Source organism: Scylla paramamosain, chromosome 6 (assembly GCF_035594125.1).
Source record: "Scylla paramamosain isolate STU-SP2022 chromosome 6, ASM3559412v1, whole genome shotgun sequence".
Lineage (NCBI taxonomy): Eukaryota > Metazoa > Arthropoda > Malacostraca > Decapoda > Portunidae > Scylla > Scylla paramamosain.
This window is the reverse complement of record NC_087156.1, coordinates 23181321-23209262: the sequence shown is the minus strand read 5'-3', so window position 1 is coordinate 23209262 and position 27942 is coordinate 23181321. Positions and strand designations below refer to the sequence as shown.

The window sequence follows — 27942 nt, the reverse complement described above, 5'->3', positions numbered from 1 at the left end:
GTGTGTGTGTGTGTGTGTGTGTGTGTGTGTGTGTGTGTGTGTGTGTGTGTGTGTGTGTGTGTGTGTGTGTGTGTGTGTACCCAAGATGACCCCAAGTACTTCAAGAAATATAGGAGAACCGAGAGCCGCAAGGTTGCACGCAGAGGATGTTAGAGCAAAATCGTAGGCAATCTGTCAACGTGGGGAGCTGCAGATGTCAAGGTGCTGGAAAAGGGCGTGGAGTAAAATGGTAGGCTCCTGCGGTTCTTCCCTTTGGTGGGCGAGGTGGAGGAGCTAAGAGAGCAAGGTGCGTGACAGTGACCAGAGTGGAGCGTGCGTTGTGTGTGTGATGTGACGCTGCGGGAGAGTGGATAGTGGACAGAGTAATAGTGGAGGGAGTCGGTAGGAAAGGCGAAAAGTAGCGGGTAGGTGGATGGTGTGGATGATGAGATAGATAGAAGTGTCTGGAAGTGTGCATGTTTCTAGGGTGCGTCAATAAAAAAAGAGCGAATATATGGATTGTATGGTCTGAGTAGAGATGAAGAGTGATGGAGACTTACATAAGGTTTGTGTGTGTGTGTGTGTGTGTGTGTGTGTGTGTGTATGTGTGGAAGGGTAGAAGCACAGTGTTGATGTGAACCCAGTGACTGAGAGGCGGAATGAATGAGTAAGTGAGTGAGCGAGTGAGCGAGTAAATGGGTCCGGGCGCAAATGTATGTTGAGAGAGGAGAGACAGAGAGGGGGAGGGGGGGAAGGTGAAGGAGAAGAAATAGGTAACTAGTTAAAGTGTTTAAGATATCTTGGCACCGCAGCACCCAATGGATTTATCGCAACGGCCTTGAAAATTATTGCTCCTCCTCGCACACCAAAATACTCTTACGTTATTAGTTCGGTGTGGCATCTTAGGATATCTTGAACGATCTCGGTGAGTGGCGTCGAGCATCCCCGCAGACGTTGCCCGATGAAAGAGTGTGAGGGAAGGAGAGGCAAGGAGGAAGGACTGAAGAAAATAAGGGGAATTGAGATGGTATAAAGAGGCAGTGAAAAGATGAAAGTGGATGGGGAGAAATGGGTAAGGAATGAAGGAAGGAGGAGGAAGAGGGCAATTAGAGAAAGATGAAAGGAGTATAGTGGAAGGACAACGGATATGAAGTAAACGGAGGAGAGAAAATGAAGTAGAGACCAAAGTGAGTAGGGAAATAAAGCACAAGAGAGAGAGAGAGAGAGAGAGAGAGAGAGAGAGAGAGAGAGAGAGAGAGAGAGAGTACTGAAGAATGTATAGTATATAAGTAAGGGTAGTAAGAGTATTTGGTATAGTTTGTTTTAAACCACGTGAACAAATTGCCAGGAGTTGAAGCAGCCTCTCCTGTGCTGACACAAGTCACGGTGTGCTGCCTTGAGAGCCTTGCTTCCGGTGAGTCTCATGCGCCTCTACTTTAAGTATGGAGTACGAAACGAGTCCCCATTCACGTGTTACGAAGATCAGGGAGACCCCCACTCTTCCCTGCACTTCTACCGCAGAGTCCCGTCACTCCATACACTGCTTGTTAGCTCAGCAGTTGTGTCTAGCTGTCACACACACACACACACACACACACACACACATCATAAGATAAAGATTCACGTTTTCCATAAATCTACACGTAGGTATGCATAAACATTCTATCAATTCCAGTACCTGGAAACAAGATTTTAGTGTTGAGCCACAGGCTCACTTACCAGCCACACCACCACAGCGCCACATCGGCACTCTCGACGTTCTTCCTTACCTTTTTATGAAAAAAGAGGTCAGGCCGATTCCAGAAATAGAATACCTTTAGAATTTGATATGTATATTTTTTTGTGAGAATATTCAATTTATCAACTGGATTAAATAATGGCACAACGTTTCCTGTTTGCATGCTGCTACGGTACAGAACACGGCCGGTCCAGACTCACCCACACCAGGAGCTATATTAAAGAAAGCAAAAGGCAGCACGTTCATCCACAGTGGGTTCAGTTCTGTGTAGCGCGAGAGGCAGCGCGGCAGTGGCAGCCTTTGGCAGCGGTGGCGGCTGCCTGGTGTGGCGGCAGCAGGGTTTGTCAGTGTTGGCTAGACGGTGGTTGAGTGTAGGTGTGTTGCTCCACTCTCTTGGTCTCTCCACTCATCTCTCTCCCTCTCTCTCTGCTACCACTTTACCAGTAGCCAGCCCCGTGCAGGGTGGCGAGGAAGCGGCCCTGCCCGGGTGTCGTGGCCACACCTAGGATACATACACTTGTGTGCCATGTTCATCTGCCTGTGCTCGTCTTTGTTTCGGAATGTGCTTTCTCGTGACTCTTAAGTCTTCATGACAGTTCACACAGAGTATTACATTTTGTTGAGGAATCACAAGATTACACAAGATGACAGGAATTTACTGAATTACTAATCGATGGAAATACTGAGGAACATAAGTGTAGGAAAGTCTTAAAGTATTCCTTATATTATGTCCTGTGACAAATATTCCTACTTACTGCACCGGCCCGGAGCCCAGCGGTGGTAGTTCCGAGCAGCCTGAGCGGCCTGTGGCTCAGCAGGATCAGAGGCACAGGGATCACCTCTGCAGTCTTTTCTCCCACACAGCTTTAAGGTAGGAAAAAAGACTCCCATAATGAAGATACGCTTTAGTGAAGTCTTAGAATTTAAGTCACTCTAGGAGCCCGTGATGTGACGGTAACTGCTTTGCCGTGTGTGTGTGTGTGTGTGTGTGTTTTACATGCAAGAGAGGATAAGTACCTTCAGACTTGTGTGTGTGTGTGTGTGTGTGTGTGTGTGTGTGTGTGTGTGTGTGTGTGTGTGTGTGTGGCAGTGACTTACATATAGGAATGCACAAGTTCCCTGTGATTTGTAATTTTCAAACAAATTGCTTATTAAAGCGCTAATACTCTGCCACTGCCTTAATGAGCATGAAGATTTAAGCTGCATAATAATTTCCAAAGTTTGCATGTGGTGGCTGTCTGTGATCACTGTTTATTGTCGGCCTGAGCTGGCTGTCCTTCACCCCGAGGCGGTGCATGGCTTGTCCTCACCACCGTCAGCTATACAAACTGATGCCTTAATTAACAAAGAAAATAAAGCAGTTTTTCAAATAAGGGAAAGAAGTTTGTAGAAGGAACGTGACCAGCACCATAAAAGGGCGGGTTTGTAATTAGTGTATTGATTCTTGTTACTCTGAGGCCATAAGTTATACCTGAAAAAATGGTTGCATGAAATTTTGGTGAATTTCACGTTGCTGGACTAGAGGGTGATTTTGTGGAATAAGTTATTAAGAATAATTACGGGGTGAAAACTTTTTTTTTTTTTTATTCATCGCTGCTTTGAGGCGATAAATTGTTTTACTTTATGGATGGGTATGGTGATTTATGTCGTGGTGGTATTAGACTGTTCGCCATAGAAGTGCATCCACTAGCATGATGAACTATTATGCCTATTATAATCTCCTATCCAAGTAGTTGCTTGTGGGTGTCCGCATGTACCATATAGTGTCCAGCCTGGCCTCTTGTTGCCAGGTAACACGTGCATTTGTGAAGCTCAGCGGCTTATCAACACTTGTGATCGATGATGATATAAGACTGACCTGCGTCCCTCGCGCGTGCTTTTGCTGCACCGAGGTGACACCGGACTTAAAGATACAGTTCCAAGATGTTGTATAAGTACTGGGTGCTGTGGCTGTGGTTGTGTTCATGTATGCATGCATCGATCTGGTGGAGGGAACTGTGTAGTAGTAGTTCTATCATGAGTGACGGTGGTGTAACGCTTCCCCCATGTGGCACGGCGGTCTGGTGCCTACCCTGCAGCGCCGGTGTTCCAGCCCCAGGCCTGCTTTGAGTTGCACTGCTCGCGCTCGGCCTCCGGCAGTGCTACACTCGACCTGAAGCCCCGAGGGTGGCGGCGGTAGGGTATGTACCTGCAAACTGATATTTACAAGGTCATAAACACTTGGTTCTGTTACATCAGATTTGCTGGGTTCTCGTGCAGAGTTGGTTGTGATGGGGGACGTAGGTGCCGGAATGGTGACGTGGTGGCTGCCTTAACGCGGCTCTCATAAATCACTGTTAACACACTTACGTTTAGCACGTAAACATTATGTGGCAGCAATTTCCCTTCTTTTTTACCTACATCACCTGAATGTTGTGGCAAAAGACCTTAAGTAGCTTGAAGAGATTCAACTTATGATCTGTCAAACACACTGAAAATATAACTTAGCAGGCAGCATCCTTTCTTTCTCTCATAATGTTTTTATTCTGCATTCAGCTTTAGTTTCATTAAACCTGAACAAAAATCATGATAACCTGCTGCTGCAGTTTGTCAGGTGAGTGTCGCAGAAATTATCCAATTATCATTGGAATCGGGCCTCTGCTGATACATAGTTATGTTTACTTGATGTTGCTTCCTTCCTTTCCCACAGACGATGATCTCCGCCACGCATCACGCCTTTAGGGAGACACCTCTTTTTTCAAATTTATCTGAATTGCATTACGGAGGTTTACTCAAGAAAAATATGCTACACTTGGAACTATATTGGCGTGAAGCTTTAACTGGGAACATTTTTTCTAACTTGTTTCTCTCCCTGGAGTTCTTCTTACGCTGCATTCACTCACGCTTCATTACATCGCACCTCACCGTTCACCAGTGCTCCCACGCGTCAGGGTGGGAGCACTGGTACTGATACCGTTAAATTCACGAAGGCCTTATTCCATTTCGCATAAAAAAAAAGCCACCAAACTTTTCCTGCCAGAAGCTCTACGCAATGTGCAGCATTCACGTTTTATAAAGCATTAAGTGCACAATCAGAATAAGCATTGAAAACTTCACCCGCAGACATGAAGAGAAAAAATCCAATGTGACAGCCGGCACAATTAGTCGTAAGCTTTTCACTAGCGACGGAGAAATTGGAGACTCGCAGTTCAGTCGCAGTTATGTGAGTCTGTATTGCTCATTTGCAGGCAGTTTTCTTGTCTGTTCATATGCGGATAGAAACGGGTTCTCTTTACGTGTGTGTGTGTGTGTGTGTGTGTGTGTGTGTGTGTGTGTGTGTGTGTGTGTGTGTGTGTGTGCAGGATGCGTCCTTGTTCGCGGTGTCATTGTTTTCCAATCGCCATGCATGAACAGAATGATGTTTAACTGGTCTAGATCGGCGGCCAAGATATGCAGATTGTGACGGTATGTTCTTCTACACTCACTCGTTTGGTCGGACGGTTGACACTTTATTCGGTCACGAAGTTCTGTGTGTGTGTGTGTGTATGTGTGTGTGTGTGTGTGTCAGTCAGTCTGGCTGGCTAATTACATATGTATGTATGTATGTATTCATCCGTATCCTGCTTCATTTCCCCACTCTCTCTCTCTCTCTCTCTCTCTCTCTCTCTCTCTCTCTCTCTCTCTCTCTCTCTCTCTCTCTCTCTCTCTCTCTCTCTCTCTCTCTCTCTCTCTCTCTCACACACACACACACACACACACACACACACACACACACACACACACACACACACACACACACACACACACATGAAAGCGCAAAGGGTACATTTATAAATAAAATGAATAAACAAATAAGTAAGTAAATAAAAGTAAAGAAATTAGTATGTATATATATATATATATATATATATATATATATATATATATATATATATATATATATATATATATATATATATATATATATATATATATTTATTCATTCTTTCATTCATTTTATTTGTTTATCTTTTACTTATATATGTACCATCTGCGCTTTCGTGTGTGTGTGTGTGTGTGTGTGTGTGTGTGTGTTAGAGAGAGAGAGAGAGAGAGAGAGAGAGAGAGAGAGAGAGAGAGAGAGAGAGAGAGAGAGAGAGAGAGAGAGAGCGTGTGTGTGTGTATGTGCGCAATTATTTAATTGTCTGTTTACGAGTGTTTAAGAAATGGAATACATGTATCTCAGGAAATACTCGAAAGGTTTTCCAGAACACACTGTCACTGCCATTTGTTATTAAGTTCTGGAATGACGCCAATATCAGTATTCTTTTTTTCTATAAAGCTTTTGCATCCTGCGGGTGTGGAGAGCAGCAGGAGACCTCGCCACCATACCGAGCTGCTTTGTTAGGCTGCATAATAACACCGCCATAAGAGCGTAATGAAAAGAGAGTCACAATGTTCACACCATAAACGTCAAAGGTAGGGAAACTGATCCGTCATAACGATTGGTATCATTATATGATATCTCTTGCTTGCAGTATACATACTCTGTACAGAGGTGTTTGCAAATAGGACTGGTGCATTACCTCGTTCGTGTTAGCCAGCAAAGCAAGCAGGATTCTGTGACTGTCATGCAACAACTGACCACATCCATGTCATTAATAAAGTATCTGAAAAAAAATGTGCTAAATGCACTAAACCGCTATGCGTGGCTTTCATGTAATATGAAAAGCTTGTGAAAGTACTCAGGAGATAGGGAACAGAAAAAATACATACATGAAGATATTTGAAGGCGTCATTAAAAAAAAAGCTGCCACTTTAGCTGCGAGTATGTGTGGTCGCTGAGAAAACATCAAAAAATTAAAGGCGTCAGGCAAGGCGGACAGGCTTTCTCCTACAGTGTTCGCTGCGTCCTAGGTAGAGAAAGCTGTGGGGCACTTACCATGGGAAGAGGCAGGAATTACTACTGGTGACCCTCGCAAGATTCTCAAATTCCTGATGATTTCGATCTGAATGTGCAAATGTATAACAGATGATTTTGTAAATTAGGCAGATATTGGCAGAAAGTAGATCGGAAGATAAGTAAGAAGACAATGGTGATCTTCAGCAATACTAGTTATAACTTATACCAACACCTCGCATAGGTGAGGGACCACCAAGGAGGCCCAGGGAAGGGGCGTTACGTAACATTGCTTTCGCATCCCGATGCTTGTGCCTGTTTTTTTCTTGGTGTTCCTTCATTTCATCTCAGAAGGTGTATAGTAAATATTAATATTAATTGTCTATCATAACCATACGATCATTTACTTGCCCAAACATACAACGACGCTTCAGTGTTTGCGCGCAGCATCAGAAAAAAAAAAAAAAGGTTTAACACAGTGCAGTGCAGGGCCGTCACAGAGGACCTTCACTGTTACCTTTGAGCCTCAAGTGAACTCCCCAGTGTACCTGCTGCTGCCGCTGCTGCTGCTGCTATGAGAGAGAGAGAGAGAGAGAGAGAGAGAGAGAGAGAGAGAGAGAGAGAGAGAGAGAGAGAGAGAGAGAGAGAGAGAGAGAGAGAGCGCGTGCACATCTACGCGTGTGTGTGTGTGTGTGTGTGTGTGTGTGTGTGTGTGTGTGTGTGTGTGTGTGTGTGTGTAGGTAGATACACTTGCAAACAGATATGTCAGCTTATCTTCCTATCTTCCCGGCGATGCTGTTGCAGACTGGTGTATAATTCCCGCCTAAAGCCGAGAGGGTGTGTTCGCGGTGGCTCTAAGCACCGGGACAGCCTAAGGAGTGGCACCGTACATGTGGTTATACAAGTGTCCGTGGTGGTCCACCAGCGCCAGGTGATGTACAGCCACATGTTCGTCTCTTGCTTCAGAAAAATAAATAAATTAATTAATTAATTAAAAAAGAAAAAAGTCAGTTCGGTTTGCTCCAAAAAGGTCTGTCACTGTCAATAAAGCAGTTCGTCACCTTGTAATACAAGACACCAAGACCACTGCCAGAATTTGGGATCAGAACACAAAAGTCTCCCAACGTTGGGTTGGAACTCTGGAAAGTAAGGTCTGTGCATAGCCAGTGTGAAAAGTATTAGTCCTTTCGTGTTCTTCTCGGATGCTAAGGAAGCGAGACTTCTACATAACAAATATCAAGATTTCTCGCGCTGCTGTGAAATGTCGTGGCCGCCTCTCGCACCAGTGGATGGGTGTGGTAGTTGTCATCTTTGTCGCAACAAAGAAAAAAACATTATCTTGACAGCGATTTATCTGCGTTATTTATGTTAGGCAGGAAGTACTGAGCACATGTGGATGAAATGCACCAGTGAAGTGAAGCATGCTTCATCCTCCACGCCACCCCCCCCCCCCCCGTTAAAGTAACACCCCTTTTGGTTTAGGGAGGAAGCCTCCTGAAAAGGAAGATCTCTTAAGAAGCTTGGAGGACGCCGGATGATCCTCCGTCCATTTGGCTCCTTTGAGCGTCCCTGACAGCCTCTCATTTACAACCCCGCCCCACCCCGCCCTGCCCTGCCCTGCCCTGCCCTTAGAGTCCTTGGGTACACGGCGAACGATTGTGGTGTTATGTTCACTCTTTTGTGAACGTCAGCATTCCCAGATTGAAAAGGATCAGTGGATGCTTTACATATTGTTTATTGGACGGATAGATGGCAAATGCAATTTAATATCAATAAATGCAAAGTACTTAGCGTAGGTAGAGGAAACCTACACAGTAGGCACACATTAAACAACCAAACTCTGATAGGTACAGGGTACGAGAAAGATTTAGGAGTTATAGTTAGCTCTGAACTCCGTCTAGGGAAACAATGCATAGAAGCCAGAAACAGGGCAAATAGGGTACTAGGATTCATTTTTAGGAGTGTTAAAAGTAGAAGGCCGGAAGTAATATTAAAGTTATACTTGGCGCTGGTCAGACTTCATCTAGACTACGCTGTGCAGTTCTGGTCCCCACATTACAGGAAAGATATAGGTCTATTAGAATCAGTACAGAGGTGAATGATTAAAAGGATACAGGGGATGAGGAGTATTCCTTACGAGGCGAGATTGAAGTTGTTAAATTTACATTCTTTAGAAAGACGTAGGTTAAGAGGGGACCTGATAGAAGTCTTAAAGTGGTATAAGGTTTATAACAAGGGAAGATTCTTAGGATCAGCAACCAGGGTAGAACAAGAAATAGCGGGTTCAAGCTTGAAAAATTTAGGTTTAGGAAGGAGATAGGAAAAAATTGGTTCTCAAATAGAGTGGTACATGAGTGGAACGGACTCAGTAATCATATTGTTAGTTCTAGGACAATAGAGAGCTTTAAGAGAAAATTAGACAGGTTTATGGATGGGGATAATAGATGGAAATAGGTAAGTATATTTCATACTGGGACTGCCACGTGTAAGCCTGGTCGCTTCTTGCAGCTTCCCTTATTTCTTATGTTCTTATGTTCTCTCTCTCTCTCTCTCTCTCTCTCTCTCTCTCTCTCTCTCTCTCTCTCTCTCTCTCTCTCTCTCTCTCTCTCTCTCTCTCTCTCTCTCTCTCTCTCTCTCTTTCTTTCCAGACATGTGTGTGTGTGTGTATGTGTGTGTTTCTGTTTCTGTGTCTGTTTGTTTCTTTTTTTCTTTTCACTTACCGATATTTCTAACCATCTTTATCTATCATGACTTACAAACTTTTCTCCAAGATATCTGTGAATGACAGTCACACTACTAATTCCTCCGTGAAGTGTATAATCCATTAAATTATAATAAGAGTCAAGCTAATTAAACAACTGGATAATCAGCTGTGTAGGGAACAAGCCTTCAGGCACATTAACCTACTTTTCGGATTACTGTGTTTTCATTGACTGGGATCTTGAAAATATTTGTTATCGTTTCATAGAACCATTGGGTGGATAAAGCCCCAGGTCACAAGGCTACATTCAAGGTGAGGTGCTAGGGCTGGTTACTGATGCTGAGTCTGGAACACCTCAGTAATGCACCAGACATTAGTCGTGTGGCAAGGGCGTCACTCTCAGGTGGTGTCCCGCAGGGATGGACTTGAGACTTTCTTTATTAATACTTTAGCACACTGAAACTGAGGTGAGCTTCCATTGCTAACATTACTAGTGACATGTAGACGAAAACTCGGCAGTAATATACCACAACTCAGCAAAGTTTAGTGAAGGTGTGGTAAGGTCAGCGTGACGGCATGGGGGAAGTACCTGAAAAAATAAACAGTTGCTATTGAGATAAAAGAAATTTGAGGAGAAACAAATTCACTGCTTTGGTAAATGTCGTGCGTCTGCAGGCAGCAGTTATTTGTAATATCAAGTTCCCCTCGCGGGTGCAACAAACCAAGGACGCTCAACACTATTTTATTCAAGAATCGAGGTTATGTTGACTTGTGTATTCTCTTCTCGATTTGGAAAAAAAAAATATCAGTAAAGCAGGAAATGCCCAATATGGCTTATATAAAAGTCAATGTCAGTCCTGAAAATACACGCTAACTATACACAAGGTGACTCCGTGGAAAATTACCGAGTGCTGTCTGCAGTAATGAAAGGTTCCAGCTACGGTGTATGTACAAACAAATCATTCTCATTCGATGGCGACTCGTGGGCGGCAAGTAATGCAATGAAGCACGTATACTCTTACATTCACATCCCGCCAAGCATTTCTTCGCTAATGGTGCTGGAAGTGAATGGTACCTGGTCGATCGCGCTGTGTAATTAACTGGTCCAAAATTCACCTCGGTCATCACCTGCACCATGCGGGTGTCACTATATTGAAGTCAACCGCCAGTTTGCAGTAAGACTACAGGTAACACAGCCATGTGGAGCGCTGAATATGGTGTTTTTGTTTCTGTGGAGGTATTTATTCTCTCTCTAACTCTCTCTCTTTTTTTTTCCTCTCTCTCTCTCTCTCTCTCTCTCTCTCTCTCTCTCTCTCTCTCTCTCTCTCTCTCTCTCTCTCTCTCTCTCTCTCTCTCTCTCTCTCTCTCTCTCTCTCATGCTGGATAATGTCACTAGTAAGAGTAAGGTTCCATCGCGGCGAGGCGTCACCGCCACGAGCAGCAGTGACTGGCTCAGGGCAGCCTCTGGAACAAGAAGCTGGAACGAGAATGTTTGTTCCTTCTTTTCATTCCGTCTGTATTCGAAACTTATTTACGCTCTAATTTTGGTCGGCTGGTGTATCGGGATCATGTGTGGGGCCCATCGTTAAAATTTTGTAATTTTTGCGCGAAACTCGAAAGTCTAGTGACAAGTTAAATTAACTTCGTTAGCGACAAAATAGGAGGACAAAATCTGGCTTGCTGGTTGGTGGAAGCATTCTGGTAATTGGAAAATTGTCGGGTTCGCCTCACACCAAACCAAATGATTTGTGGCCTTACATGAGGAGCCACCATTAGGCAGCAGCTGAGCAAGAGCCCGTGACAAGACGGCACTCGGCGCACCAGGGTCCATCCCCAGGCTGCCTCATTAGCCAGTGCCAGGCGAGGCCAGCATGGCAGCACGCAATCCCTGCTGAGCAGACTTTACTCCTCGCTCAAACTCAACTTTTTTTACGTTTGGGGAGACGCAAGAGAGCTGATTCTTTATTAAAACCTGCCGTCTGGAAAGGCTTCTCTCCTGAAGTTGTCTTTCTGTTTTATTGACTAGTGGTGCAAAATGCATGACGAACCCAGTGATGCTCCTTTGGAGTGACGACCGCAAGGCGCAGGAGAAAACTGGTTGATGAGAGAGAGAGAGAGAGAGAGAGAGAGAGAGAGAGAGAGAGAGGGTGGGGATAATTTCTAGATATCTTTAATATTTATGTAATTTTCAGCTTGTAAATACTGTTGACAGCAGACTCTGCTGCCGAAAAAAAGAAAAAAACTATAAAAAAACGAACGAAAATACTTTAGAGTTGTTGCCGTGAAGAAAAAAGTTTTCGGTGCTGATTAATTTTGAAGCTGCCTGTCAATGCGAGGCTGCCAATATACCTGCGATCCATTTTGAGCGCACGTGCCTCATATTAAGATTATGGGATAATCAGACCTTCATCATGTTGGTGGCGGGGCTGCGAGGCAATGGCCAGGCTGATCAGCAGCGCCGCGCCGCTCACCCCGCGGCTGGTGTCCTCAAAGACCCCCTGCCCCGTCATTCCCTTCCACTTACACAAGTTCCAGCCATTCCTGAAGCTAAGAAAATCACCTGTTGTTTCAGGATATTGCTAGTGGGTCTTATAATAGCGGCTACGTGTTGAGAAACTTTGTGCGCAGTGTGGCCCGCCAGGAATTACTTGGGCCAGGATGAAGCCGCGGCACGGGGAAGGCTGAAGAAGGCGAGGCGCGGCCTCCTCCACTCACCCGCTTCACTGATGAAATTAATAACGTCTCCACGAATATTTTGTGATTGTCGTCAGTCCCTTCTTAAGGAGGATGGCGCAGGAAGGGTGAGGCGGCGAGTGGTGCTCCAGGCCTGGTAAATTAGCTCCCATTAGCTGGCTTGATCGACTTAAAGGGAGAAAATTATGTGGCGGTCATGTAGAAGTTGGCGTCGAAAGTGAGTTTTCTCATAATGGAGAGATTAGAACAAGAGGCGGCGTCGTTTAAGAAGTTTTCTTGAAATGCGACAACTGAAAAAAAATTTGATCGGTTCCTGACTCTCTTAATTATGCCAAGTATCCGACTAAACTTTTCATTCTTCCTTAATTACAAGGGCCACGCACACACACGGTCACTGCTCCGGTTCACCAGCATCCCATAAGTCCGCCAGCCGCGCCTCGTCACCACGTGGACACTCCTGGTGATGAACTTGCTCCCTTGTGCTGGAGAACCGAGAGCCTTGGAAGTGGAGATAAAGATCATCCTAACATGGGGACCCGCCGCCTCAACCCAATCACTGGTAGGGGAAGAAATACGCCTGTAAATGGGAAGGGATCCACCCATACGAGGAGTCAGACGGGTAATGGGTTCCTCTCAGAGAAATGATCCGGAGAGTCGATGCCTAAAAGCCGACTTTTGTGCTCTTAAGTTCACCTGGAAGTTTTCAAGTTATCTCGCCCGCCAGTTGGAGGGGCGCGGGGGGCGGGGGAACGGTGGGAGGGGCGCCTCGATCGATTTTTGCCGCTCAGCTAAATCTCCCCCAGTCTCTCCTCTCTCTCTCTCTCTCTCTCTCTCTCTCTCTCTCTCTCTCTCTCTCTCTCTCTCTCTCTCTCTCTCTCTCTCTCATCCATCAATTTGTTTAATTTAACTGGCACTTTCTACTTTTAGTTTATTGTCAGAATTGGTTCATGAAGTCATAAACTGAATGTATTATCTCTGCGAGGTTTAGTGCGGCATAAATCGTTTTTATCGCACTTTTGTTATATATGTATTTTTATCACATCCTTTTTTGTGCGTGGCAGGCGTTGTTATTAGCACGATGGAGGGGAGGAAGGGACGAGACTCCATGTGGGCAGGGGAGTGTTGCGTCATCATCTGCTGCTCGTCCAACGCTTTGCCATTCTCGTCCAAGTGGGTTTAAAGGTGGGCAGGACGGACCGCCGCGATTATTTATAGGTGGTGAAAAAAAAGAAAGTGGCCTTTAAGTGTGCTTCTGACACACACACACACACATACACACACACACACACACACACACACACACACACACACACACACACACACACACACACACACACACACACACACACACACACACACACACACACACACACACATACACACACACTCTCTCTCTCTCTCTCTCTCTCTCTCTCTCTCTCTCTCTCTCTCTCTCTCTCTCCTCTCTCTCTCTCTCTCTCTCTCTCTCTCTCTCTCTCTCTCTCTCTCTCTCTGTTCTGATACATATTAATACCTTTAGGATTAATTTCCACGACATGATAAGCTTTTCACTGAGCGTCTCCCCTTCTCCCGTGCGTGGCGTGGTGTGGCGTGGCGTGGATACCCGTGTCTTCCTCCACATGTTTGCTTATGTTTGTTTAATCAGGTGAGCGTGAAGGTCGTGCTCATTCTCGCCCGAAGTACTCCGGACAGCAGCTTTACGTGTTTCTTTCCCCTGCTTTGTCTCAACATGTCACTGAACTTGATGTGGATTTTCTAGTTCAGGGGCAAGTCAGCTATTATACAGATTAAGGCGGAACTTGATTATTGCAAAGATACGACAGTGGCGAGGATGATGCTGTTGTTATGTGCTGGTGATTTAAATTCGAAATGTGAGGATGTTTTTATAGCTCAGGAGAGGCGGGAAGAGGATGAGCTTTGAGCAGAGGAGAGGGGTTTGAAGGGACGGAGCTGGTGGTGAGAGAGGGATAAAGGGAAAGGATGGCGTGTGGAAGGAGGGAGCAAGACAGGGTGAGGCACTGGTGAAGGTGACTCGGGTAAGGTAAGTCAGGGAAAAAGAGGAAGAGAGAGGCGGGCAGGTAATAGCCACGGGAGTCCAGGATTAATAGGGAGATTGTTGTTGTTATTGATGCGGAAGGGAACTTTATAGTGACGGGTCGGGCGGCAGCTGAGGCCAAGAGAGGGCGGGTTAAGGCAGACGGGTCGGGGAAGCATAACCGGCCCCAGGCAGCCACGGTCGCGGGAGGAGGAAGCTGGGGTCGTGGGGTGTGTAGGTGGGAAGGTTTGGTTCATTATGGTCGGCATGGTGTGGCCGGGTGGAGTAGTATGTTAGGTCGGGGAGCGGGGGGGAAAGGAGGGGAGGGATGACGTTCCCTTTTTCGAGGTCTTGGGATATCGGGAAGAGATGCGGGTCTCGGGGGAGAGGCAGTAGGCTTTTGGGGAATCTTTGGAAATAGGCTGTAGGGGCGCGGTGAAGGAAGAGAATGTTTAGGAGTGCGTGGCTGTGCGAGCTGGAAGGAGAATGGAGGGCAGAAGGGGATGTAATCTGCTACAAAAGGGAATGACATGGCCCGGAGGAACGATGGTGGTGTCGAAGTTTGGAAATAAGTGTGTTTGGCGCGGCTGATGCAGAACCGAGCGGGTGTGAGGGTGTAAGGGTGTGTGTGTGTGTGTGTGTGTGTTGACGTCGGCGGTGCGTCTGGCTTATAGGATGGATGGTGAATGATAGACAGAGTAATGTCGAATGAAGAGGCGTTGGAGCTTAAGTGATGAGAGGGGCAGGCATCGTCAGTTGTGGCTGGCGTGGGAAGGACATTTGCGTACGGTATTAACGGGCGAGGGGCAGGAATGATGGAGTAGGGCATGAAACAGATGATGACGCGGCGACACAGACGGCGGGTGAGGGATGGGTGTGGGTGACACAAGGTGGGGGAAGTGTGAGGGCAATGAAGGGTTGGTGAGGCGTGGCTGGTGCACACAGGAAGAGCAGGGAAGGCGAGGCAAGGTGTGGCTGGTGGCTGGTGGCGGGCCTGACGGAGAGAAATACCTCGTGTCACGTTAGAATTTTCCCTCACCTGTTAAAGTTGTCTCTGGGATATTTCTAGCCATTGCGACCTTTCTTTTTTCCCCGCATCGTCCACATCCCCGTCTGTCACGTGAATCAAGAAATACACCGCTCCATGACTCAAACAGGCAAGGGAAGGGTCACGGGTCATCTGGCAGGTCACGGCTGTCCCCTCCATTAGAGACAGTATGGGGGTCGGTGCCGTATAAGCGATGAGCAGCGGGTGTTTCCAGACCATTTCTCTAATTTGAGAGTTGATTATGCGATACCCTTTCATTTATTTATGCATTTCAGGATGACATGGGCATTATAATCGTCAGCTGGGTCTTTGAAGCTTAGTAACCATCGTAATTAGGATCGGCTATTGGCCTTTCAACTGACGGGGTAATATTTTATTCCAGAACTATAATTCCAAGTGACACATGAGGCAGAAGAGTGGAAATGATGACGTAATGAGCAGAAAGCCAGGTGAGCCAGTAAATTCTCATTAGTTGTATTGCCGGCACGACTGAGAGAGAGAGAGAGAGAGAGAGAGAGAGAGAGAGAGAGAGAGAGAGAGAGAGAGAGAGAGAGAGAGAGAGCGAGAGTATTATGTGTTAAACAAAAGCTCCATTTCGCGGGAAAAAAGTCTGCAAGTTTTCTGTGTGTATATAGAAATTGTGAAACGTCCATTGTTGTACACGTATAGTGTGCATTTTTGTTGGTCTGTTCACACACACACACACACACACACACACACACACACACACACACACACACACACACACACACACACACACACACACACACACACACACACACACACACACACTCTCGCTCTCACTCACTCCTTTGTCTTTTTGCCTTTCTCTCTCTCTCTCTCTCTCTCTCTCTCTCTCTCTCTCTCTCTCTCTCTCTCTCTCTCTCTCTCTCTCTCTCTCTCTCTCTCTCTCTTCCCTACATCCTCTGCTTTACACACCACATGCTTCCCCTCTTCTCTCTCCTCTTTCCTCCCTTCCTCGTTCCTCCCTTCAGCGTCTTATCCCAGCGAGGGTCAGTTTGAGGGCAGGTCAGGTCATAATGGCGGCGCAGCATCGCACCAGAGGACGGCAGGACGTCATTCCAACTTTTTATATTTGGGACGTGCCACGATGTAACTCTCGTCGTAAACAGTAACTCCCTCTCGTGGCCGTCAGTGTCTCTTCTTCATATAAGCGAGGGATTTGTCAGAAACTTTCACGTCTTCTTGTTGTTTTTGTATGTGTACTGTGATGGCAGTGTTGTGTTGATAAGTTTTGGTGGTTGATATACGTGTGTGTTGTCGTGTATAGTAAAGATGATAGCCAGGCTGTATGTGCTAAAGTCTCTCTCTCTCTCTCTCTCTCTCTCTCTCTCTGGTATAACAAGACGGAAAGATATGCACGAATATGAAAAAATATATATATAAGTATATCTAATTTCCTCTAATGCTCGTAAATATAAGAAAATCATGTGACTATTTTCTTTAATTTATTTTATGCATACCTTTTTTTTTCTTAAAGGACTGGTTGGGTAAGGTATCTTTTTTTTTTTTTTTAGTTAGTCATCCTTGTGCTGCTGCTTCAAATATATTTTCTCGGGAAACTAAAGACTCCCGCCACTCCAATTTTAAGAGGAACCTCGGAATCCTGCTTTGAATGTGTAATTTGGAGGACTGAGGGAGCACCGCCATTCCGGCCCGCGATGTCTAGAAATGGTGAAGTGAAAATCAGACCAAGATCCAGCAATAAATATACGATGTTCCTTTTTTTTTATTTATTTATTTATTTTCTACTAGTACTACTACTACTACTACTACTACTACTACTACTACTACTACTACTACTACTACTACTACTACTACTACTACTACTCTTATATTTCTTCTTCTTCTTCTTCTTCTTCTTCTTCTTCTTCTTCTCTTCCTCTTTCCGCACCTTCTTCTTTACTTGGCTGGTGCATTACTTTTCAGCACAAAATTTATTACCATGCAAGAATTACCTCTCGATATTTTTTTAAAGACAAAAGGTATCGTAACACCTGCACCATCACACCCTCACCTTCCCTCACCTTGCCTTCCCACCCATGCTCCTCCCCTCTACCTTTCCCCTCACGTCGCCACCCTTACCCTCACTTATTCATCTTCCTTCACACTATCCCCTCCTCCTTCGCCCTCTCTTCTCCCGTCAATAACAGCCTTCCTCATATCCCCACAACACCACCCCTTCCTGCTCCTAACCTACACTTCTCCTCCCAGCAGAGACAACGTCCCGTCAACCCCCAGAACACTTCCCATACTCCCCACTCACGCCGCGTCTTCTCCCTTCAGCAACACCCCTTCCCTCTCAACCCTTCAGCACCTCCCCTCCCCTCACTAACATACCCAACCCTCCCTTCTTCCCTCCCTCCCTCCCTCCCTTTCTCACTCCACCCTCACGCCCTCATAGGAGGGGGGGTTCACGTCCTCGAAGCATTTTCAGAGAGGGTGTAACTAAGTGTTTCCTTTTCATTACATTGAGTTGAACGTGTCGAAGGGGTGGCACGCCCAGGCTCACAGCACCGCATGGGAGATACAGCCGCTCCTGTCATTTGGTGAAGTAAAATTCTCTGGCCTTAACCCGAGGTGATGTTGCAACCTTGTCTTGCATTCATTCGTGTATTACAGGCGATGTGCAGCATGAAGGACGCAGTGAGGGGCGGGAGGGAAGGCCGGGGCGAGGGAAGTAATATATTGAGCGGGTAGCGGGTGGGGTGTGGCAGGGTGGGGAGGGAGGGGAGGAGCCGGCCACCCCTGCCCACACACTCGTCCTTATTCGTGCCAACCTCAGAACTCAGCTTCCATCAGTGCCAGAAAAGGAAATATGATGCAGTATGGCAAGAGGAGAAACAAAAATGGAATTGCGAAGCATCATTTATTTTCTTGGAACAGCGAGCTTGTAGGTGTGGGAGGTCCAGGCAGGACAGGCCCCGCGTCCCCGTGGTGCGGGGTGGCCTCGCTGCCTCGCCGTGCCTCCTTCAGCGGCAACACAATTAACGGGAAGCTGTGTGGTGGGTCATCATATTTGGGGACGAAAAAGTTATCGCCTAAACTGTTGTTTCTAAAGCCACACTAAATTTCTTAGTCTCTAACAAGAAAAAGAATTAAAAAATAAAGCACAAAAAATATATAACGTGAGAGAACGAGGGCAGTAGAGTAATATAGTGTAATAAAGGAGCACAGCGTCCGAGATAACGTAATAGGGATATACTGCCCTCTACCAGCGACAATATCAACTAACAAGGTAACATGACGCTGGCCATCTGCCAGGCTTTATATCCCGGTATTCCCTCATATATCGCCAGAGTCAGCAGCTCGCCGACACTTGCTGCTGTGTGCATCGGAGCGGCAGTTGCTCAGCGGCTGAACTGACACGCCAAGATAATTTTATTTGAGTGCCTACCTTGATCACTTGAAGGGCAAACAAAATGATTCTCTCATTCCGGGAAGACCATTTCAGAGTCACGAGCGGCACAGGGACGAGGTGAAAAGGCGGCGCCGGGCGGCCTTCCAAGCTTGAAATATTCACTTGATCTCGTTTAATATGTGTGTAAGCCGAATTATGAAGTGGAAATCTTACATATTTGATGCTGCCGATATTAAGCGGGATTGGGCATACGATAAGAGCTTGGTCCAAATATGTGTATGTGAAATTTCTCTTCCCACTTCTACATTTGACTTAAATCGGTATATATATATATATATATATATATATATATATATATATATATATATATATATATATATATATATATATATATATATATATATATATATATATATATATGATAAGGAAAAAAATATTTGCAAATCAGTTCCCTGCATCACAGAAAGTAAAAGGGCAAGTACTTGTTATTTGAGCTCGCGTCCTGTGAAATAAACTGATTTTGTGAGTTAGCGAGCGTGAAATTCGAGCCTCGAAATCTGCCAATGAATTATTGCGGGACCTGAGCCGGAGGGCGGACACGCCTGGCGCAAATTGAATTTTATTAACATGGAAATATGTGAGAGAATTTGACCAAATTCTGTTCTAATCGTTGTATCTTCATATCCTTCCTTTGTTGTGCGGGCGAAGACTCTCGTGTCGGTTAATTAAATTTGGCATCATCAAAGAACCATTTTACAAGTTAGTATGTAAATATTTAGTGGTAATCAGTATTGGGCAGCGAAGCTCTCATATCAAGTAGTCACATTTAAATATAAAGAAGCATGCAGAGAGCGGCAGCATGGCCCTGAAATGGTTTTGGCACAGACGTGGCAGCGCCGGTCCGGCGTGATGGCGTTGTGGTTATTGAGGCACACCTCAGAGGAGGAGCCTGTAGGCTGCGGGTGGGAGGGCCGAGAAGGGAGCAGCACCACAATGACTGCTGAGCTATGCATGGCTGACTCCTGTGTGCGTGTGACCGAAGCTTCTTTCCCGTATACGTCACCAGATTGAGTGGCGGGACTCATCACCTACCCTAGATGTTGTTGTGACCGTTGATAGGCTCACCATTGCTGTCTGGTCTCATCAGATCAACAGCAAGCCTTCGTGTGCAGTGCGTCACTGGGCCAGGGAGGGACTGTCCTTGGCTCAACACAGCAGTGCACTTCCTGTTACTTCTACGTGTAAATTATGGTTATTATTTGCTGTTATTCAGAAGGTAACTCATGCCCTATAACTTGGATCATGTACTTAGCACAGGAATGGTAAGTACTGTGTACGCGTCACACTTGGGAACCATCACCACCGCGCCCTGACCAGTATTCACCAGTATGCACCCACTGGGTAATCGTTGTCTTAGAATCTTGTGGAAGCATCCTTCAGGTGGGTCGTACAGATGCGCCACTTGGTGCATGATGAGTCATATCCAGGTGGCACCATAACTCACGCGACGGCCTCAGGCAAGACTCTGCAGTGCCCGTCACCACGCTGTAGCACCCATCACCACCCTGCCATCATGCACGGCTGCTTTTTCTGGGGTCTTATCTTCATGTTGTGTGTGTGTGTGTGTATTATATATATATATATATATATATATATATATATATATATATATATATATATATATATATATATATATATATATATATATATATATATATATATATATATATATATATATATATATATATATATATATATATGCTATTTATTACTTTATTTTACTTATTTTAGTTTGTTTATTATTCTCTTTTATAAATCATTACTTTTATTGCAGGTGAGCGGAAGGTCGCGAGCAGCGGCGGCCACCATGCAGTGAGGGTGAGTCTGAGCCTTGCAGACATTGATGCTCCCTGATGAGCACTGCTCTGAGTCAAGGCAGGAGAACGTATCCCGTAGAATTCATCCTTAAAGCGACATACGGAAGTTCGCTGCCATTATGAATATTGATGCTGTGCTTGTATTGCGTATACCTGAATGGAAAATACTTTAACATTTAATATGTCTACACACTAGAAATAATAATTCAGTAAAGTTTGAGTAAAATTGCTTGTCGTACATCAATTTAAAAATGTTCCTGTTCTTTATTCATTCATGTGCATGCCCCAGTTTACACACACACACACACACACACACACACACACACACACACACACACACACACACACACACACACACACACACACACACACATCACCACCACCACCACCGCCACCAAAAAACAACAACCACAACCAACAAACACAACAACAGAAGACATACATTGATGGCGGCACACGGCGATGTTTGCCTGGCCGACGTGTATGGCTGGAATAAGACGCGTTATTAGGAGTGGTGTGAAGATTGACAGTAGCGCCTTGAAAAGAACGCTGAATGCTGCCTCGGCTTTCTTTGCTGCTCGCCTCGTATTTTTTGGCACCTGAATGAGCGAGGCGTGGATTACACACCCTGCTCACCTCCACTGTGAAATATTCCTGGTATCTCCCGGTAAATCTCTACCGGGGAAAAAGAGAGAGAGAGAGAGAGAGAGAGAGAGAGAGAGAGAGAGAGAGAGAGAGAGAGAGAGAGAGAGAGAGACGTACGCAAAACACACACACACACACACACACACACACACACACACACACACACACACACACACACACACACACACACACACACACACACAGAGGGCAGCGCTAAGGAGTAAAATTAAGATAAGGGGAGTGGGAAATAGATGAGGCAATTTGGATGACCCATGAGAGCCGTCCAGACCTGCTGCCGGAGTGGAAGGGGGCGGGGACGTGTTTTTGTTGGCGAGTTGTCGCTGGCGGAGAAGGGTGGGCTGGCTGGAGGCTGGGGAAGGGCAGCAGGAAGGAAGGAAAGAAGGCATGCACAGGGAGGATTGGCGGAGTAAGAGGCAAGGCAAGTGGAAAAACGTGAAGAGATGCACCACAAGGGAGAGGGATGGCCAAGACGAGAGGCGGGGAGACGGAGTAAAAAATGGAAACGCTGCAAGACATCGTGTAGAGAAGCCAAGTGGTGTGTGGCTGGTGAAAGAACAGCAAGGGAACGGCAGGGAGGCGGCGGAGGACATGCAGCCGATGGAGGGGAGCAAGGAAGCACCCAATAGTGTGGTTGCTGGAGGAGTAGCAGCAAGACCTCGGCGTGTCGGGGGAGAGGGGGATGAGAGACTCGCGGCCATGTAAAGCTGCACTGAACATACCATTGGGAAAACCCGGTCGTCCCTTCATTAATTTATTCGTGCATTGTTTTGCTTAATTAGAATGTTTTTGTTTGTTGGCCGTTAGAAAATAATAATTGACGTGATGCAAAATTTGTGTTATTTGAAAATAAAATGGTCATTGAGTTTACTATTGCCTTTCGTAAAGGCACAAAACGACACATTATTCTTTACTGTTATCGTGAATTAATGTTTCACTGCGTGCATGTTTTAAAGCCATCGCCTGGTGGAGTGGTGTGCGGGGAGGCGTCAGGCCATCAATGTTTTCCAGACTTTTCTTTCCTCTAAGGCTTCCCCGTGAGGTAGGCAGCCTCGCACCTGTGGATAAACACTCGCCCCTGGAGGCGAGCCTGGCGTTAACGAATAAAAAGTTGCCGGATATAATAGCCATGACTCGAAATCATACCAATACGACGCTATACTTCGAATTATGCGAAGTGTAAAACTGCTTTTCGTTAAACAAATAGTCCCTGATTAAACAGTGTACATTTTATGTCTGAAACCTGGACGGAGCGAGTTGCGAGGGTAGATGGACAAGACTTGGATAAATACTCCTACAGTAAGGGGAACGAGAGTGTATCATAAAGTTTGCGAAAGGGGAGAAAGGAAAAGGAACAAGATCAGAAAGAAATAGTCGTGGAAGATAGTTGTGCAAAGTCAGGAAGAAGTCAGGAAGCAAGGGAGGCAGGGAATGGAATGGGAGCGTTAGGGAAGGGGACATTCGGTTAATATTGAGAAGTTTATAATTGGTCTGAGAACCTTGAGAGCTGGTAACATGGAGGAGGTTGTTACAAACTTACCGAATCCGTCTGCTGCATCTTGGCTTATCAGGACTCGGCAAGAGCGCCGGCGCTGGGTGGGCGGACCGCCCGTACGAGTATAAAGTTGGTGGACGTGGAGACTACTGATGTTATTAGATTCGTAACATTCTGAGCGTTATTAAGGAGGAGGAGGTACGGCGTTACGAGGATTCCTGGCCACTATTCGCTTGTGTGTTCGGAGCAGCTAACGTTCCCTTCCCTGACTGGCGTCCACCCCGTGTTGTGCTTTACTGACCATCTCTGGCGGAGACTTGTGGGGACGCCTGATTGCGTCGAAGGGAGGCGATGGACACCGAACATCGCCGGGACGTGAGGGGTGAAGGGAGTTGCCTCGGTGATGTGGACTGAACGCTTGATGTGACTTAAGGTTCTTTACTGGAACTTTGCTTTGATCTCGCTGTCGAGTGGTTCCTCCAAGGAAGCACAAGGGCACGAGGAGAGGACTTGGCACTTGAGTATATTTGGAGGTAGAGCCGTGACGAAGCTTCCTTGAGTTGGCAAAGAACAAAGACCGAGACCGCGAGGAGCTGAAGACAAGCGCAGAGGAAAGACATAACTCAAATACCACAAGTCCCATTTTACCGCGTAGTGAAGAGATTAATGACATCTTACCCGGAATCCAGAACCGCACAACGGGAATAAAGCTGTAAGTTTTGTATATTCCTGTTTTATTGCATTTCTGATTCTCGAGACGCCTTATCACCCGTTCGTGCGGCGTCCTGGAAAACATCCTTCATAACTCGCTGGCGCTGTGCAGAGCGAGGCAAGAATTTCTCGCTGCTTTCTCTTGCTGTCGCAGAACACTACTACTTTATATCATTACTTGCAATACAGTGAGCACCACCACTGCTTCTAACACCACAACCAACACATCACCAGCATCACACTCAGTATAGTGTTAGCCAGCAACATCAACTGCAACACCATCAGTACAACACCGTCACCATGCACCAGCACCACCACTACCACCACCAACAACAACAAAATACTGCCCTTCATCAATAGTATGTTGTCAATTAGTCTCAGAAATTAATTTATTGCGCCACTTTGAACGATGTTATGCACTCCCTTTTCCATACTGGATGTATAGGAAAGAGAGAGAGAGAGAGAGAGAGAGAGAGAGAGAGAGAGAGAGAGAGAGAGAGAGAGAGAGAGAACGTCTGTGTTGTTACCATTACTGTATTGTGTGACCATGGCGAAATACAGAGCCTCCCTCAGGTTCACCAGCGCTCTCCGCCTGCCTCTTGTCTCGTCCAGCGTGTCATGTTGATCTGATCTCGACTCCATCTAGTTTTTGTTTCGCCTGCTTTCCTTCCATTCCTTGGTTATGATGCCAGAATAACGCTGTCAGTCTTTCACATATCACGACGTGCCCGGTTGCATTTTTTTCTTAACGCAAGCCAAAATATTCCACACCTACAGTTCCTGTTTTCCTTAATTCGGCTCATTCTCTGCTTCCCTTGTGCCTATAATTAGCCTTGTGATTTTTGAGAACTCCTTAATTTACTTTCTAAAACATTGGGGCACCTCCAAGTTTCAGGTCCAGGAGTTAAGGCAGCTAGAACACACTGATTATAGATCTTTTACTCTAAAAATAGCAGATTACTGCCCATGACGTTAATTAGTTAATCAGAAGCCTCCCATCTGATATTTTATTCCTTCATGCATTCCCTTTGATGTGCCAACTGTTGCTGTTCACGTTTTCCTCAACGGGCTTCAGTTTACAGTCCCAGTGGTGAGTTACTACTTGAGTCACTATTTTGTCTTATTTAAATTCATTTGCAGTGAACTGGAAATGTACCCCATCGCTTTCAGTTAACTGTTGTAATTCATCTCCCAACATTCACAAGACACGTCATCCACAAATCCGGCGCCGCAATACTCTCAGAATACTTTGATTCCCGCGTTTTTATTCCGAATATTTTAAAACTTCTTTACGCAAGACATTCTAATTTTTGGGAAATTGGTTTTCTCTGTCTAATGTCTTTCTTTGCTTGAATTTTCCACTTTCCTGGCTGGGTTTTCTTATGGAACTTTGGGTTCGTTTTTTTTTTTTTTTTTTTTTTTTTTTTTTTTTTTTTTTTGCATTATATATTTTAATTTCCTGGCTCCCTTACTTCCATTTCTTCTCTGTCTCTTTTCGTGCCAGCTTTAATCGAGGAAACAAAAGTGAAAATTCTTTTTTAGTGAGGGACAAGTCCATGCTTAAATGTTTATCGTGCTCGTATATCACTGATTTTTCAACAACTAATTGATTACATAAATCTCTTGAATGTCCAACACGACGTGTGTCATATATCTCTTGTTTCATTAGCGTGAAGCTTGGCCCTAACTTTATTGACAATTATTTGCTTTGTTGAGAGTTTGTCAGCCACAGAGAGCAGACAGACTTACAGTGGTGGTGTAGTCCTCTAAATCTGCGGCGCCTTTTGTGTGAATTAGTATGATAATGACATTCCTACATACACACACAGACAGACACACACACACACACACACACACACACAGAGAGAGAGAGAGAGAGAGAGAGAGAGAGAGAGAGAGAGAGAGATGAAATGCATGTCTCCACTGTTTTCCCGGCGGAGTAACACAGAGAGGATGACACAGTGAAGCATTAATTGTGCCTCTCCCTTCCCCTCACCTCACCTCCCCTCTCCCCGCTAAGCCGTGCGTGGTCTTTGATGGCTGGATATTCCCCGGAGTTTAGTTGAAGAGATGCAGCGTACACTTCCCTTCCTCTTCCTTTCCACTGCGATCCTTTCATCCTCTTCCTGCTTCCCCTGTCCCTTAGTTTCCCCTTCCTCCCTTCCCCCAATCCTCCTACTCTTCCTCCTTTGTAGTTTATGAGTGCCGCTGATTCACAAAATTAAATATCCGCCTTCGGGTTGATGAGAAGAGAGAATTTTAATGTGGAAAGAATTAACGAGTGTTCCAGACATGTTATTTTTTGTTCCAAAGTGACAGTAGTACGGAAGGACGCCGTCATTTTTGTCCGTGTGTGTGTGTGTGTGTGTGTGTGTGTTTATGTATGCATGAGGGGCGTGTGTGTTTGTTTAGATAATATGTGTACGCATGTATGTATGTATGCATGTATGTATGCATGCGTGTAAGCGCGTCTGATTGTTTATGTATGCATGATAACGTGTGTGTGTGTGTGTGTGTGTGTGTGTGTGTGTGTGTGTGTGTGTGTGTACGTTGACATGTGTGTTGGCGTGTATGTGTTATTATAGTGTTCCTGTGTTGCTGCGTGGTGGAGCTGTGGGGAGGAGAGGGTGGAAGGTGAAGCCAACGAACCTGAGAAGCGAAATAAATAAGACAACACAAAAAGAATAGTTTAGTGAGGGAGTCCCAGGCCCCCATTAGTCAGACACAAAGGTGGGAACGTCCCTCAAGCCGCCCCTCCAGTGCTCACGAATATTCTTCGTTTAATATTGCCGCTGATATTGACGTCCCCGATGACAGAGAGGCGTAATTGTGCCCTCCTCGTCCCTGCCCTCACCCTCCCTCACCTATGCCGTCCCCACTCCCTCTCGTTCCCGTTCCGTCCCATCCCGTCCTCCTCCCGTCCTCCACTCGTTCCATCCAACCCTGTCCTCATTCCAACACTTTTTTCTCGCCGCGCGCTTCACCCTGTGCCGTCCCCTTGTCCTCTCTTCTCCCTATCGTCCCCAATCTCACCCTCTCCTCCACGCTCACGCACCCTGTTCTCTCCTGTCATTCTGTCATCCCCGCGACACCACGTTCTGTCCCTCTTCTGTCATCTCCGCCCCGCCTCTCCCGTCCTCCTCACTACACTCACCACACCCGTCACGCCCTCTTGTCATCTCTCCTCTCCGCCCCCCACACTCTTTCTATCCTCCTCGCTACACCCTGGCCTGCCCCTCACCTTGCCTCACCCTCCCTGTGGTCTCCTCCCGATGACATAGCGTCTCTCCCCTATTCTCCCTCCCATCCATCACCGTTCTGGTCCCATTCTCGCTCCCATGCATCCCGGCCCCTTCCCGCCCCGCCCAGTCGCCTCCCGTGCTCACATAAGTCATGCTGGCCGCTCGTTTAGTTGTTTGCTTTGTTAATGACCCGCTGCACTAGACTGGCCGCTGCGCTCCAATAAATCAAAATGGAAATAAATGGTTCCACCGTCACCTAACCGAATGAGACATGACCAGTTCCTGTCTCTTCTTCCCCCTTCCTTCCTCGCCCTCTCCCTCGCTCTCTCTTTCCCCTTCCTTACACACACACACACACACACACACACATTGAGGTGCGTGCAGTTTACATTACTTATTTCTCGTTCTTATGAAGTTATGTGTGTACCTGGAAAGTCACGTCAGTACAGATCTGCAGTGCTGAGCTGCTTCTACGGGAAAGGTTCTGAGAAGTGTGTCTGCGTGAGGGAAGGCAGCTCTGTGTGTGTGTGTGTGTGTGTGTGTGTGTGTGTGTGTGTGTGTGTGTGTGTGTGTGTGTGTGCGCGCAAGGGAGAGAGAGAGAGAGAGAGAGAGAGAGAGAGGAATGACAATACAGTGACCCGCACCTTCTCCTCACATCCTCCTTTACACCAAGCCCTGTCCTGCTCACCCCGTCCCGTCCACTCTCACCCATCACACACCCCGTCCTCGCCGCCACGTAAGGACACTCCCCCTCCCAGGGGTCCTCCCCAAGCTGTCGTCTCCCACTTCGCTCCGGCTCTCACTCCGTCTCTCGCCCGTGACTCAGGACATTAAGTTTACATGAAATAGTGTCTCCCCATCACAGCACGAGAGGGAGCAGCCACACGGTCTCAAGTGGGCAACACGAAACCTCCCGCCGATGACTTAACGCGTCCGCCAGCTCACAATTCACGGAAGCACCTTTTTTTTGCTTTCTTTCCTTCTTTCACATGGCAATAAAATAGCTAAGAGGAGGAGGAGGTGGTCGTGGTCGTGGTGGTGATGGTGGTGGTGGTGGTGGTGGTGGTTGTGGTGGTGGTGGTGGTGGTGGTGGTGGTGGTGGTGGTTGGGGAAGGAAAAGGAAGGTGTGATTGCAACAAGGGGATTTTATTTTATTCTTTTCGTTATGTAGTGTTATATGTTTTATTCTATTCTCATCTGTTATAGTGTTTCATTGTATGTCCTACGCGCCACTATCTGCCGTGCCGCCTCTTGTCACAGTAGCGCTGCCCGGCATTGATGGGGCTTGGCAAACTGAGCGCCAGTGTCGACTGTTTTTTTTTTTTTTTTTTTTTTTTTTTCGGAACCCTCTATTTAACTGAAAATAATACTGAGCAATATTGGCTATTTCTGCACGAATGTTAAGTGCGTAATTGTGTGTGTGTGTGTGTGTGTGTGTGTGTGTGTGTGTGTGTGTGTGTGTGTGTCGTGTGTATGTGCATGTGTGCTTGCGTGCGTGCGTGCATGCGTGTGTGCGTGT

The 27942-nt window shown here is 46.2% G+C and overlaps 1 protein-coding gene across 7 annotated transcripts in view; it reads left to right on the top strand.

Moving 5' to 3' along the window:
• Positions 1–2019: 2019 nt before the first annotated feature.
• The window catches only part of LOC135101443 (uncharacterized), a 92163-nt gene continuing 66240 nt past the window's right edge, over positions 2020–27942 (top strand). For 2 of the 7 annotated variants that reach the window (XM_064005403.1, XM_064005399.1), the window contains exon 1: positions 2026–2588. Coding sequence is in view for 2 of the 7 variants with exons in the window: in XM_064005396.1 (XP_063861466.1) it covers positions 15457–15502 (46 nt within the window). In the remaining 5 variants the exon portion in view is untranslated. Of the gene's footprint in view, positions 2589–3795; positions 3898–15435; positions 15503–20269; positions 20314–27942 lie in introns of all 7 variants that reach the window. The other 5 variants (XM_064005401.1, XM_064005396.1, XM_064005398.1 and 2 more) reach the window with 5 other exon arrangements.